At 35.4% G+C, this 16,203-nt stretch overlaps 1 protein-coding gene across 2 annotated transcripts; it reads right to left on the reverse strand.

Annotated features, from left to right (window-relative positions):
• Nucleotides 1-428: 428 nt before the first annotated feature.
• Nucleotides 429-15,263, reverse strand: LOC103985204 (regulator of nonsense transcripts UPF3). Of its 2 annotated transcripts, none has more exons than XM_009402836.3 (12): nucleotides 14,907-15,263; nucleotides 13,479-13,585; nucleotides 12,891-12,986; nucleotides 12,677-12,775; nucleotides 12,469-12,548; nucleotides 9,164-9,271; nucleotides 7,344-7,491; nucleotides 3,268-3,338; nucleotides 2,499-3,186; nucleotides 2,288-2,409; nucleotides 2,156-2,209; nucleotides 429-1,169 (listed from the first exon to the last, which is right to left on the reverse strand). In XM_009402836.3, exons 1-11 carry the CDS (start codon nucleotides 15,044-15,046, stop codon nucleotides 2,171-2,173), a joined length of 1,698 nt encoding a protein of 565 aa, XP_009401111.2. In that variant the 5' UTR covers nucleotides 15,047-15,263; the 3' UTR covers nucleotides 429-1,169; nucleotides 2,156-2,170. The 2 variants fall into 2 exon arrangements, with proteins under 2 accessions (XP_009401111.2, XP_009401110.2); XM_009402835.3 differs by having other exon boundaries at nucleotides 429-1,158; nucleotides 14,907-15,262.
• Between the last annotated feature and the right edge of the window lie 940 nt (nucleotides 15,264-16,203).

The following is a 16,203-nucleotide window of genomic DNA, read 5'->3' on the forward strand; positions in this document are numbered from 1 at the left end:
GACCATTCCCACCAGTTTTTCCAACCTTCAAGAGAATGATCCCAAAAGTCCTTTACGTACTAATATATCATCTGTGCCAGACACTTCGACAACTACATTTAAGCCATTGAAATCCAAAAACAAAGAGATTGATCGTCAAAGAATAGCTTCAGAAATATCCCACTGCACATACCTAACAATATAAATTCTGTGAATATTTAGCAGATTAGGATATAACATTCAAACTTCCGCATTAACCACATAGTCCATTTAGCAGAACAGCATAAAGCAAGACACGAAAACCTAAGTTTTATGCATCAGTCAACATCTAGTTTCATCTATGTACTACAAAAAAGAAAAAAAGAACATTAACCACATTATCCTCCACTCTGTAGCATATAACCTTCAAACTTCTGCATTAACCACATAGTCCATTTAGCAGAACAGCATAAAGCAAGGAACAAAAATCTGAGTTTTATGCATCAGTGAACATCTAGTTTCATCCATGTACTACAAAAAAGAAAAAAAGAACATTAATTTCATCCAAACAGACTTTGCTGAGTACCCAATCCACACATTCAATTTCACTACCCTCCACTCTGTAGCCAGTAATAGGGATTTTTCCTACTAATACATAAGTAATTCACCGAATCAAGTAGCTTGCAGAAGCATTGTCATATAAGATTTTTCAAACCTATAAACAATGGCCAGAAAGAACTGATGCGCCTTCGCAACTATTCTTTACATTTTCTACCAAGAGCAGTTGCTCGAAAAAGCCTCCTCGTTCTTCTGCATGACATGCTTGAGAAGGAAGTACGATTACGTCTCCATGCCAAAGAGATCTTAGCCAACACAAACTCTTTGATGGTAATTGGAGCACAACAAAGCTTCCGTCTCCAGGCCAACAACTACAGCCACCATCATCTAGAACTACCCCTTCTTCTTTGTGACTCACAGACCCATAAGAAAATTTATTTTACCTCCTAGCTACTTTAGGTCATGCAGCTCTTGGTTCTAGTGGAGATATGAATGGAATTCATTGTGAACAATTTGGCAATAGCATCCTTGAAGCAGCATTTACCCAAATACGCATTACTGTTTGCGCACTTTACATTATCAATAATTGATAAACTGAGCTCCAAAGCCAAAATGTTCTCACAGTTTCACAAATCTGCAGTACTGCATATATCCTGAAGTTAGAATATTAGTAAGTTGATCAAGAGAAAGGTGGACATAATACAAGGGAGCCAAGCATTCAGTACTGGAAACAGATAATATGGAAAAAGATAGGGAGACTATTATTACTGTCCTACCAAAGAACAAAAAATATGAACTTCAAGAATTAGTATAAGTGAATCAATTTAACAACATATGACTTGGAAAAATTAAACTATAAACTAATAGCTACATTCAAAAGATTTGGATATAACAGTACACTAAATATCCAGTGCATTATGAGGTTCCCACCACTGAAGGTTTTTATAGGACAGGCTCTACCTGGATGTCAATATAACATCAAATTCCTTGCAAGTAAAAACAACTAAACAAAAAAAAAACTCAAATGTGTCGATTTAGAAGTGAATAAGAATGCAATTTTGCATGGACTTACAAGATCAAGTATACTACAAGGTAACTGCTGAAGGAAATTCCATATAGCATAACAAAGTCATCCATTTATTTGAAAGAAATTTACAAATCCACTGCCAACCATCTAGTTGTACACTCAAATAACTCAATGCCCCCTAGTTATATTCACAGCCTAAACAATTCATGAATCATCAAATAAAAAATTGTTATCTTCCTTTTCAGAATTCAAAGGAGATGACAAACGGCTTGTCATATTTCCTCTAAGAAGAAGTAAGTTATCAAAGTTTAAGCATTATAAAAAAAGACAAGTTTCTGAAAATTCAAGAAAATTTGGATAACAGGTTGAAAATCTTGTGTTCATCAAGATAGCAGCATAGGAATATGGTGCTAATGTATGAACTATCTGACAAAAGATGCCTGTAGATTATGTGATGATGGACAGTATATTATTTCTATCCTCACGACCAGGACAGTTGCAGAGCAATCTTATCTAATTTTTAGTTAAATTTTAATTTAGTGGAACCTCAACTTATGCTGAAATAGTAACTAACAAATGGAAAATTAAAAATTTTTGAAAAAAAAATCTTACCAATCACTAGAAAATTCATGAGGCAGAGCCTGACTTCTGAACCCACACTTGTCTCTGCAAATTATTTGGGACAAATAAGTACAATCTTGTGAAAGGATAGTGGTCTAGAAATATAAATTCATCATTATTCACCTCATGGGTACTGTAGACAGTGGAAGCTCTCTTGGAACTCTTTCCTTCTGAAAGATTCAAAGAGCTATCCATTTCCTTTAAGCCACGTGCTAATCCACGGCGGCCAACATGCCTATGGGAACCTAAAATGTCACCAAACAATGATCAGTGATATGGTAAAGAAAAGCAAAAGAACACTGAGTTGGTTCAAAGTGCAGAAACAGGGCTTCACCATTCTCCATGGAAGAAAAATCAACTCGTCCACCTCCATGAATCTTCATGTCTTCACTTCTATTTGCAGAAGGCAGATCAGCTTTTCTTTCTCCATGACCTAATGATGTTTCATACGTAGTATGTGAATTACTGCCATGTCCAACACAAGCATTCGGAACAACCATGTCCACCTCCCCGACTTTACCAGTTGCCTGTTGGAAAATGGGGATGCTTTCTAAAGAATTTGTTGCCTGAGCAGCTTCAGAATATGGACGAACTCCATCATTAGACTGAGATCTGTCTGAACGACGAAGGGGTGCCCATACACCGCGATCAGGTCTATCTCTGTTCCTGGTTCGCTTTTCATACTTTTCGCTAATTGATACAGAACCATGTTTGTTGTTTATAGCAACCTTATCATCTATATATTTTTTATCATCACCGTCAGAAACAGATGCAAGTGACGAACTATGTGAAATGTAGTCTTTCATATTTGAGCTTGCATTGGGAGGCCGAGGAAGGCGCTTGTCCTTCACCTTTGCCATTTGTGTTTGCAGATCAGGATGGGATTCAGATGCATATGGCTGATCGACATGCCCTTCCTTTGAAAGTATGCCTCTAATTATTCTTCCACTTGGCTGGTTCTGTCTAGATGTTGGAGTTGGTGAATTTCTTACTGAAGGCTGTCGCACCAAACTTCTAGACACCTGATGAAGAATATTCAAAATGGTTACTATGATTATAAAGATCGAAGGACAAAAAAAGTTGCATCTTTATCAGTTTCTCACGTTAGAGACTTCTTTCTCCTTCCCTTTCAAAAGTACTAATCTGCTCTTTCCAGATTCAATAGCCCCAGAAGCTACAAAAGTTCCATCAAATCCAGATATTGAGCATTAAGAAAAAGCCCAGTGTATATTATTTTGTCATATCAGGGAAAAACTCAGAACAAATAATTCATAAGGGTAAATAGTTTGGGGGTGGTAGATCAAGTAAAGGATGCTCATAAATTAAAACTCCACAAGCCCAATATTATTGTGGAAGCAAAAGAAAGAACAAATGCAAAATAAATCAACAACCAGAATACAGATAATAAAACAGAGAGGGACAAATGTGTAGTAACCAAGCATTAATGTGCATGCATAAGACCAGCACAATTGCACATACATGTAAGTCAAGAAGCCATATTTATCAGTCAATTCTCAGAAGAACTGCTAACTTCTTTTTGTAAACCATTTAACAAAACCCTCAATACAGTCCAAAGCATTCTCAAATCTTGTCATTGTTCGTGAATGAACATACTGTATGATCTTTAATTTATTTGAGAGTTTACTTGGTTATTATACATATGAAATAAAGTAAGTTGCAGTGTTCTTGCATAAATCAAAATTTGATGCATGTATCACAACCACATCTGAAATTCTTAGCTCTCCTACAGTAACCTCACTTGCTCTTATTAAGTTGAGCAAGTAATCAACAAACAAACACATCTATGTATAATACACAAATGAGCTCATTTGGAGGTTTCCTTGTCAGATTATTTGAAAACACCAACAGTTGAAACCATTTCTCTTTATCCAAATAATATAGCTTGTCAACATTGAATCCCCATTCATACCCATATGCTCATCAGAACCTAAATCATCTCCCTGTCAACTATATACATAATAACTCAGTGAAGAACATTATGTTGAAAACCTACCTTAATTTTAGGTCAAATGTAGGAAGAACATTATTTCTTACCAATGTCTCATGAACAAAATTACATTTTCGCTGAAGAAAAATTGGCTGAAATATAATAAAAAGGAGAAAAACCAAAAGACAAAGAGAAAGTGTAGCTTTAATGTGCCAATAGATCAGTGATTTAAAAAGGCGCTCGGGCGCTCGCCTAGGCGCTCGGGGGAGGCCCGAGCGCTTCGCTTCACTTCCAGGTGACGCGCCTCAAAGAGGCGTCGCCTGGGCGCTTGCCCGAGCCCAGGCACTGGGCGCTTCGGGCGAGCGCCTAGGTTAAACCAAGCAACCGAACCAGGATTTTAGGTCTGGTTCAGTCTCCGGTGGTTAGTTGGTTCAATCGAACCAACTAAAACCGATATCAGCTATCGCTGCCCAACCCTAACCCTGCTCGTTGCAGCTGCTGCTCCCGCTCCTCGCCGCTGTCGCTGCCACTGTCGTCGCTCCCGCTGCTCGCCGCTGTCGCTGTCGCTGCTGTTGCCACTGTCGCCGCTCCCGCTGCCTCCTTACACTCCTGCTCTCGCTGCCGGTGCCTCCTCACACTCCCGCTGCCGCTGCCTCCTTACACTCCCACTCCCGCTGCCGCTGCCGCTTCCTCTTTTCTCAGTCAGCACCCCCTTACTCCTCTTCCTTCTTCTCCTTCTATATATTGTTAACAGTATACAGTATATTGTATACTGTTAACAGTATACAGTATACTGTTAACAAGATACTATATACTGTTAACTGTTAACAGTATACTAATAATAATATTTGTATTTATTAGATTAATAATATATTATTTTGATTTTAATACTGATAAATTTTTATTTATTTGAAATTATTGTTAGGTTTTAAGATAATTATATTTATTAATTATATTATATATTTTTATATTTTAGCGCCTCGCTTCGCTCGGGCGAGCGCCTCGGGCGTTTTTGGACCTTAGCGCCTTTTGACGCCTAACGTTTTTTAAATCACTGCAGTAGATCATGCACTTCTCCTACTGGTTAAAAAAGAAGTCTTAGATCTGCATTTGAAAACTATCCTCTAGGCATATGCACTCATGCCACCTCAAGCGACACACACCGCAGACCATTATGTGACATTAATGCAAATGCAGAATACATGCCTACACATGCAACCACATACATGTGGTCCGCACAAGAAAAATATGTTGATGCATATACATGATCTTATATCTCCCTAATTAATTTATTTTTGTTGCCAGATTCTTATACCACCGAACATGGACCATAACAGCATAGAATTAATCACCAAGACTTATATTCATTTCTCATAATAGTTTAAATAGTTCCTTGCATGAGTATAAAATGTAAATTCATTTATCAACAAGTAAACTAAACCAGTTGTTAATGGGCCCATTGATTCTTTTGCAGCCAATAAGGAGAATATAGTTTGTGACTTTGTGGCTTCTAGAAGCTACAGAGATTCAACTATGGACAAGGTGTTATCACTTTCATTTGAACTAGTGATATATGATATACTTCTCTTCCACTCTTCATCGCCCGCTTATCTATCTACTTTCGGTTTATCATGCACAAAGTTTGGAAAATTAGTCATCAAGACTAAAATCAAACAACTACACCGAATACAAACAACAAGTGCAACAATGTACATTCTCAATCTCAAACTATAAAGCATCCAAATATAGTAATATTAGAACAACCAAATTCAAGTCTGTCTATGAAGAACTAAGATAAAGAACTAATGTAAAAAAGCAATTGCCAATACTATATATGAAGTAAATTATAAGGAAAGAGAATACGACCATTTGCTAATAGAATGATATGAGGTACCATAAAAGAAACTAAAAATATGTTCCCAAATCATGTAAATCCAAATATTAGTTTTATAAAAACCAGTGATTATAATAGGCGCTCGGGAGCTCGCCTAGGCGCTCGGGCGAGAAGAGGCGAGGCGAGGCGAGGCCCGAGCGCCTCGCTTCATTTCCAGGTGGCGCGCTTCAAAGAGGCGCCGCCTGGGCGCTCGCCTAAGCCCAGGCGCCGGGCACTTCGGGTGAGTGTCTGGGTTAAACCAGGCGATCGAACCAGATTTTTAGGTCTGGTTGGTCTCCGGTGCTTTAGTTGGTTCAATCGAACCAACTAAATCACCGATATCAGGCTCTCTCTCACGATTTCCCCGACTTCCCCAACCCTAACACTCGCGATTTTGCCGTCGAGATTTCTTCTCCGCTGTCGCTGCTCTCTGCTGTCGCTACTCGCTGCTACTGTCGCTACTCACCACTACTATTGTCGCTCGCCGCTGCTGTTGTCGCTCCTACTGTCGCTCGCCGCTCGTAGCTCCCGCTCCCGCTCCCACTCCTGCTATCGCTCGCTGCTCCCACTGCCGCCGTCACTCGCCGCTCCCACTCTAGCTACGGCTGTCGCTTGCTACCGTTGCCGTTGTCTCGACAGCCTCGGTCTTCTCACACTCTTCTCACTATATTGTTAACAGTATATTAACAGTCTACTGCTAGCTGTATACTAATAATAGTATTTTTATTTATTAGATTAATAATATATTATTTTGATTTTAATACTATTAATTTGTATTTATTTAAAATTATTGTTAGTTTTCATAATAAATGACAAGTGTACATAGCAACTCAATAGATTTGATGTAAAATTTTATTGTTTTGATTTTTGAGACTTTTTATTAATGTGGCATTGTGATTTTGCACCCGATTTTCTTAATTTAATAGTATATTTTTTATTTAAATAATTATATTTATTAATTATATTATATATTTTTATATTTTAGCGTCTCGTTTCGCACGGGCGAGTGCTTAGCGCCTCGGGCGTTTTTGGACCATGACGCTTTTTGGCACCTAGTGCTTTTTAAATCACTGATAAAAACAATAGAAAGAAGCCGCGGTTAGAAAAGATGACAATGAAGGAACCTATCGATGGGCTATGACAGAACTATGTTTGTGTTGCACAGTTGCAGCACCAGTAATCATTTTCCTATAATAGCAGCCCGAGACAGCATAACTAGCCTTAGCTGAAGCATCATAAATCAAGCCCAAACTACTGATCGAGCATGTCAGCATATTCACCAGAAACTAGAGAAGGCAACCAAAATTCCTATAGGATGGGATGTTCACGTAGTGAAGTGAGAATTGAAAATAACATACCAAATTCATCTTCTGACGCTTCTTTTCCCACTGCAGAAGGTACAGATACAGATTTATCCACAGCAAGATGCTGATCTCTCCTTGACATTAAAATGTATGTTGGTTTGTCTTTGGCACTCCCCTTTTTGGTGCTATCCTTTATCACATACTGCAGACAGGGTAAAAGACATGAGCATCATTATTGAATATTTAGAATATGAAGAAAGGCTGGTGTAAAGTCCATGAAGATGCCTCAAGATGCTACTTAAAGATAGTGATCCACATGCAGAAGCAACTTGGATGATTCTTGAGAAATAAAGGTGATGATCCAACAGAAGACAAGGTACATGAATATGAAGTCAAATCAGAATGAAAGACACAATAAAACAAGGACTAAAATATCACATAACAACTCACAACAACCTTCATATAGCAAATATATACTGGTACTAATGCATGTGATAAGACACTCTCCCGGGCAACTGTATGATATATAGCGTAATTTTTTTTTTTTGATACATGGCATATTTAAGATCCTGAAAATCACACAGTAGAAAGAAATCCAAAGTTAAAAATAGCCTTAAGTTGGAATTCTGTTTCGATTATTAACTATCTGATTCCACTATAACTATTAATTCTATAAGGAAGAATTACTTCATAGTCATAGGCAACATCATTTATGTGTCAGGCCTTCCACCTAAGGCTTTCAAGGGGTTACCGTGTACATATGTTTTAATAACTTTGATGAGAGCGTAATGTATACAGTACCAAAATTGTAAGAAATTATCTATGATTTTCAGTCAAAAAATTTAATGAGGCATAAAAGGCAAAATGCTTACAAAAGTGACATAATTATACTCAAAACTTATTTTATTCAATGAGAGTATTGGGGAACACGAAATGAATTCTGGCACTTCATTCTGAATTTTGTTGTAATTTGTGAGGATAGGTGCATGGCGGAAGATGAAAGCACATCTTTAACTCTTGTTTCATGCATTACATAAGTCTTATCAAAGATAATTTAGGCAACTATTTTTCAAACAATAAACTGGTGGGAGAAAAAATTTAGACCCCCCTAACTTCAGCAACACCGGTTAAGAGTAGTGGTCTCTATCCCACACCAATGGCAAGTCTTTTGCATGAAGCTCTCATAAAAGAAGGTATAGGAACTCATTGTGCTACATCTATCAAGCACCCGAAATGGGAAAACATGTTAAAAATTTAGTCAATTCCTTTTACACTACTGCTTCTTTAATTGCATAACTGTAGAAAAACAAGCTTTACTACGTAATTTCCTTTGACAGACAACATAAGTGTGGTTGAGTAACTTCCCATATTTCTCAAAAGTCCAATTTCTCTATAAAAATGCTGCTTCTCAATAGCATGCAGAGATTTGAAGTCTAGGCCACTTAAAAAATGAAGGAATACAACAAGTATGCTCAATATTTTTCACAATGAAAAGACAAAATGTTCAATAGAAAACAAGGTAAGTGAACTGAAAACAAAAAAATGAAAAAGGCAAAGAGAAAATGAACACTGATAGCAAATTCACTCAAACCAGAAAAGGAAAATTCAGAAAATAAAAAAGATATGATGATTTCTTTCTAGAACTGGTCTAACAAAAAGCAGCTAATCAAAAAGATACTTAGATTCTTTGCCGAATTTGAAGAAACATAAATCAAGTTCCAAATGCACATGGAAACAGTCTTCAAATTGAACAAGTATGAAATATAGAAGCATCTTCATGGAGATAAAATAAGTTTCCGATTCATATCCAAGATCCTGCAGCACCTCAAACTAATTCAAACTGAAAAACAACTGATAAATAATAAAATACATACAGTTGAAGCTGCACTTTTACGCTTCTCAGAACTTCGTTTGGAAGGACTTGAGATGCCAGCAGAAGCTCCTGAAGCTCTTCTGCTAACTTTACCACCACCAGATAATTTCTGCAGCAATAATATCCTAAGCTTATGTTCAACAATGATAGCTTATCTCCAACAATAGCAACACAAATAAACTGTAAAATAAAGCTAATAGCCCAGGAGAGCACATAAAAAGAAACATGTGTGCACATCAAACCTCAAAAACTTTAGTCATGGATCAACCAGCTAGTAAGATCCATAAGTTTAAGATTTACAGTACTACATAGAGACTCAATAAGTGTAACTTTGTACCAAAGCCACTTTCATAATCAATTGAAAAGTAGCTAAAACTTATGGTCGGTCAAACTTTTTGTATAGGATATTGAAATTTTGGAGATTCATACATATATGTTGCTGATTATTCATAACCATCCATAAATATGATTAGCAAAGTAATAGTTACTTTCATAATCAATTGAAAAGTAGCTAAAACTTATGGTCAATCAAACTTTTTTTATAGGATATTGAAATTTTGGAGATTCATACATATATGTTGCTGATTATTCATAACCATCTATAATAATGATTAACAAAGTAATAATTCTGCAGCTTCTGCTATCTATTGGCGTCACAGTACTAACATTAAAATTCATACCATGAAATAATAAATGTTATATTACCCACAGTTACATTAAGACCTTGTCATGACCCAAGATCAATATCATGCGGTCTTTTCTCTGAAACCAAGGTGTATGTCCCAAGAAGTTGGTTACTTTTATAGATGGACAGTGACATGTATATCATCTCATACCATAATCCTTGTCAGAATGTAAAGTGTTTGCGGGTACAACAATCTCCCATTAAAGTCCCTGACATTTTTCCTAGAAAACACAATGTGGGACACAAGATGGCAAAATAGTTGCTTCACCATATGGTATGCCCATGTACCATCTAAGCTATGCTAGAAAGTCTTCCTAAGTAGTTGCAAAGAATATAAAAAATACATAGTTAAAAAAACAGCACTTGAAGAGAGTGTTCAAAGATGGAATGTCCAAATTGGTGAGTGGAGTACAAAAATGACAAGAAATGATCATGTTTTGATATGCCGGAAGTTGGCACCACTGCATCAGCAAATGGTTGAACAACACATTTTAGTTTTGGACATAACAGAAAAAAAATCACTTAAATGAGCTGGAAAGGAGTCAAGTTCAAGTTGCAAGTATTATGTGTGTCAGAAAGAAAGGCTAAAATTGTTCAGGTCACAAACAGAGAGAAACACACAGCAAACAATTTTTGAAAGAATCTTCACCTAGCCAGGACTAAAAACCTATAGCTATTTCTTAAAAATTTCTGTAATTCATCAACATCTACACCATATAGGTTAGGATAAAACACATTCTCTATTATTTATTCTCATCTCAATCTATAAACTCCACAGACCTATATGAATATTGTACATTTGTGGCATATCAGAAATGCTGTTAAGAAAAATCTAGTCCATCTAAACTATAATCTTTGTCTTAAACTTTGCATGCAAAATTACACCATCCAATGCTTAAAATTGTTCAGGTCACAAACAGAGAGAAACACACAGCAAACAATTTTTGAAAGAAACTTCACCTAGCCAGGACTAAAAACCTATAGCTATTTCTTAAAAATTTCTGTAATTCATCAACATCTACACCATATAAGTTAGGATAAAACACATTCTCTATTATATATTCTCATCTCAATCTATAAACTCCACAGACCTATATGAATATTGTACATTTGTGGCATATCAGAAATGCTGTTAAGAAAAACTTAGTCCATGTAAACTATAATCTTTGTCTTAAACTTTGCATGCAAAATTACACCATCCAATGCTTAAGATTCCTAAATATATTCATTTAAAAATTTTCATGTTCCGCTATTTTTACCCATCTGATTTGCAATTGTTAATGCACGAACTTCCATTATTCTGAACATCTATTGTTGCAATTGGCCTAACATACTTTTTTAAATTGCCAAGAAAGAATCACCTCAAAGACATTCATGCAACTAGCATGTGTTTAGGTCACTTTATGTTCGACTGCTCTCTCCATTGATCCATATAGATTGCTCCAGAGTAACTTCAGTTGTTTAATCACATTTTGCAACTAATCTCTTGACATACTTTCTTATAAGATATTCCAATTTTAACTGTTTACCCATGACTTTCATCAGAAGATAAATTACCTTGCAAGAACCACCTCAAAAAACTTTATTCACCTCTGATTCACCTGGATCACTTATCGGCCAACTATTCTTTCCACAGCATCTCCCAGAGTGACTTCAAATGATTATCCACTTTGAACTGTTTAACTTACAGGACTCAACCAAACAGTCCAATTCTTCTACATCATTAAAGACACAATGTTCTTGTCAATAGTGAGTAGCTGCTGATCATCATATCTAACATCTTTCTATGCTTACTATCCAATATTTCTTCTCAAACAACCCTTATTATCAAGATGGCCCCAAACACCACATGTCTTTGTTGTAACTCAAGTGCCAAAATTTGTCATTTAAAATGAATTTTACATGCAATATGACATTAACTTCCACTAAAGGCACATCTCGCCAGAAGTCCAAAGTGGACTATCAGTGAAAGTGGATTGAAACCCTGAAATAAAGTCTCCAATGCCTTTTATTTGATGTAAGGAGACTCTCCAAAGTCATATATAAGTGGAAAGGAGATATTAGTTATTTAATTTGACTTCAACAAACTATACTTTGATTACTTACAGATAATCAAACATTCATGTTGAACCAAGATCCACTAAAGTGTCAATTTCCACTATAATGCAAATAGACCCTAAATGATTTAACTCACACAGGTGGATAAGGCAGCAGCAGGAATGTTCTATAAATTATTAGAACAATTTATCTCAACAAACAAGCATTACAATAAGTTCCATCTCATATATACTATGTCAATATAATAATTTATTATAATTCAACTACTTTCGCACAAATAATAATTAATTGTAACAACTAAGCAAACACCCAACTAACAAGCAAGCGATTGGCACCTAAATGATGCCCCCACAAATGTTTGGGTGGTCATCTGAAAACCCAAAAATTTCAGATATGTAATGCATAGGTTGGCAGGCAAGAGTCTGGATAGGCCACTTGTGAAAACACACATTCTAGCAGTTCCCTAATCAATTTTGGATGTCAGATACTTATGAAAAATAGCCATTTTAAATTTTATAAAATAAAAACGAGAGAAGTAGCAAATGCACAATCAATCACGATACCTGAGGACCATTTTTAGCAGCTCTTTTTCGTCGAACAAAATCCATTAGAGGTGTTACTATGGGTGTTTCCTTTGTAGAACCTACAGAACAGAAAATTTGAATTGTTGAGATGACATCTTATTATGATTAAATGTGACGAACCCATCATGTCACCCAGCTTGTTCTTCTTATAGCACTATCTAGGATGAAATATAAAAATTAAACTGACCAGCTCTTTCAGCTTCTTTCCTCTCCAGCTGAATCTCAGCACTAGGGAGATGTTCCAATGGCTTTGATACAAGCTCGAGAAACTCCATATATTCCGGATCTAGTTATTCACCAGAGAAATGCTAGTGATTAGAAAACAAAACACATACCAGACATGAGTCTGATATGTTGAGTTCACAATATATAAGAAAAATAAAAATAGATGAAAGGTGTACCCTTAGATATAGTCCCTTCACGGACATCTTTCTTTGGGCATTGCTTTGGAACTCGCTGAGAGGGTGCATACTCGACAAGAGCCTTAAATTGAGCACCTGGCATAGCATATTTCAAAAAGCCCATCATATAAAGACCATACCACAATTTACATGGAAAAAACTAACTAAAATTTTTAGACAATTCTTCATATAGAACTTAATTGGAACACAAGAAATTTAGCTGTGCTCAATTCTGAACCATATTTGAAACTTAGACATAAATGTGCAACCATATGCATGCATGCATGCAAACACAGAAATCCATATGTATGCTTATAAATAACAATCAGCAAGATGTGGCACATGCATATGCAGAAAAAAGATATGAAAGATGTTGAACTCTCAAAGAAAAACTGAGTCCCATAAAAAATAATACAATTTATAATTTATTATCATAAAATTAACATGACTATACCAAAAGACAAAGTTTATTGTCTACTATGCTGTCTAAACTTATCAGCCTTTTGGATAAGTTAGTTGCAACCAACAACTGGACGAAGTATAAAACAACAAAAACTTAACTCAGACTAAGGAGTTCAAAATATATACCCTTCTCATTGACAAATATGTGCTGGTCAAAGAACTCAGCAAACTCAACCACATCTTCTGGCCTCTTAAAGTTAAGGTATGCTCGAGAATGTCTCTGGTTCTTTTGGCTGCAAAATTCAATGCACACTGTAAGAGGAAATCGACTATATCTATCACTAACACGTTAAAAGATGTTAAAGAGAAAATCTGAACTTATAAATCCAAGTGCAGTCAGCATAGATGTGTCAAGCACTAAATCACCAAATTTACAACAGTTGTAGCTAATACAGGCAATCCTTACTGAATTCCTATCTTTTGTAGCATTAGAAAAATGAAGACAGTTCAGGACCCTAAGAAAGCAATTTTTTCAAGCCAAAATTGACATCCAGCAATTATCTTCCGAAATTATCACTGTGGCATATCTCTACAAAAAAATATAACATGAGCATCTTATGGGAAATGCCACAATTTAATATGTACAGTGCTTATGTTCTGGAATACTCTTCAGCTAAATGCCATAAAATCCATCAGTATTCTGCCTGAAAAAGATTGACAGAGAACAGAAAGCAGAAGTTGCATAAAAAAAATTTCAGGATAAACATTAGAATATACAGAATACATTGCCAAAGAGAATAACATAAAAGAAACTTGCTGCCATTTTATGGGTTGACAAGAAGATCCAACACATTATCTTACATGCTGAACTGAAAGGCATATGTAAAAGAAATTCAAAGAAAATCATAGGTACTGCCAACAAAAAACACAAAGTTGTGACAAGATTTTTCAAAAAACAAGCATATATGAACAATTCTCATCAGGACACTATATCACAAATATATATTTCTTAAATTATATGACTGAAAGCATTATGAGTATGACACGTATGAACGATGTCAAAAGCTAAAGAAACATCTCAAAATAATTTCCACCATATATTTGGTCAGTTAAATAAGGTCTGGCATTAAGCAACCAGCTAAAAAGGTCATACACAGAATCTAAGAGCTAAGCTAACTGCAAGAGATCGCAACACGATTTATCGCCTGAACATTTAAGAATAATAACAGATTCCTTAATACAACAGAAAACACATTCCGTGTCCAAAGAATGCTTTGAACCAAAAGGGATTGAAAAAAATAAAACGAAAAAAAGACCAGAGTACGGCAGTAGAAACACTTGAAAGTTACAAGTTTGATTGCGAGCATTAGAACAAAACTCCTGATTAGCCGGTATAACAGGATAGACAACTAAACCCAAACAAAAATCCGAAGGACACGAAGAATTAGGGCATCAAAGAAGCTCCTTCATATACCAACTAACCAAATCCCGAGCCTCCAGCGTCCTAACCAGGAAAACTATGATCGACTACAGCAAGCGAAGCCAACATCACCCTAACTAATCATCAAGATATCGAATTCTAAGATCAATTTTTTGAAGAGAGGAGAACTTTACCTGTTCTTCCCGGGACGAAAACATACCCAATCGTAGCGCCCGGCGAACCTGCCATCGATCTGCTCCATCAGCACCGACTGCGAGATCGACGGCGGTAAGCGCCGCACCACGACCTTCGTCCGGTCGGAGGGGCCCCTCATGCGCCCCGACCCCAAAACACCACTCCACCAACAATTCAGCGGAAAACGAAGCACCTCGCTGCCCAAATCGCCGCAACCACAACGGGAGACCTCCGCGGATTCGATTGACAGGTCGCCAAATTCTTGGATTGAGGCTAGGGTTTTTGGCCCCAAATTAGGGTTCCGATCCGCGGAAGGGTAACAGCCGATTGGTCTGAAATCAGTGTCGAGAGGTTAATAGTTAGGCAGAAAACACTAAAGAAGGGGAATTCTTGTTGCAGTCAAACTTTGATATAAGCCCCTTGAAAGACGATTATTTCTATAACTATTTCTTTAAATCTAATTGAGTTATATATATACATGTATATATACATGTATATGTATATACATATATATATGTATATGTATATGTATTTATATATAAATATGTATACATACATACATATATGTATGCATACATATGTATATACATATATGTATATATAAATATATATATATATATACACATATATATATACATATGTATATGTATATGTATATGTATATACATATATGTATATATATATGTATATACATATGTATGTATGTATATATATACATATATATGTATGTATGTATATATATGTATATACATACATACATATATATGTATATATATGTATATATATAATATACATATATATACATATATACATATATGTATATATATATAAATATACATATACATATACTTATACATATATGTATTTGTGTATATATATATATATATGTATTTATATATATATATATATATATATGTATATATATATATGTATATACATATCCATATATATACATATATATGTATATATATGTATATATAAATATATATACATATATATATATATATATATATATATATATATTCTTTTACAGTTCTAAATTAAGATATTGGCCCTCATAAATTTTTACGTAGCATATTTATTCCTCCAAATATTAATTTATATTCTTCAAAATTACTTATACTAAAATTTAATATTAATACCCCTAATAGTTTATAATTATAATAAAATAATAAGGGAATTAATGTTATCTAAAGTTTCAATCAATAACTAATAACTGATGAAGCACTCAGATTTTACAATTAAAAAATAAATATGTAGGTGATTTTGTTTTTAGTAGAGAAATATCTAAGTAAT

The sequence above is a fragment of the Musa acuminata genome, chromosome BXJ1-5 (assembly GCF_036884655.1).
Source record: "Musa acuminata AAA Group cultivar baxijiao chromosome BXJ1-5, Cavendish_Baxijiao_AAA, whole genome shotgun sequence".
NCBI classification, from domain to species: domain Eukaryota; kingdom Viridiplantae; phylum Streptophyta; class Magnoliopsida; order Zingiberales; family Musaceae; genus Musa; species Musa acuminata.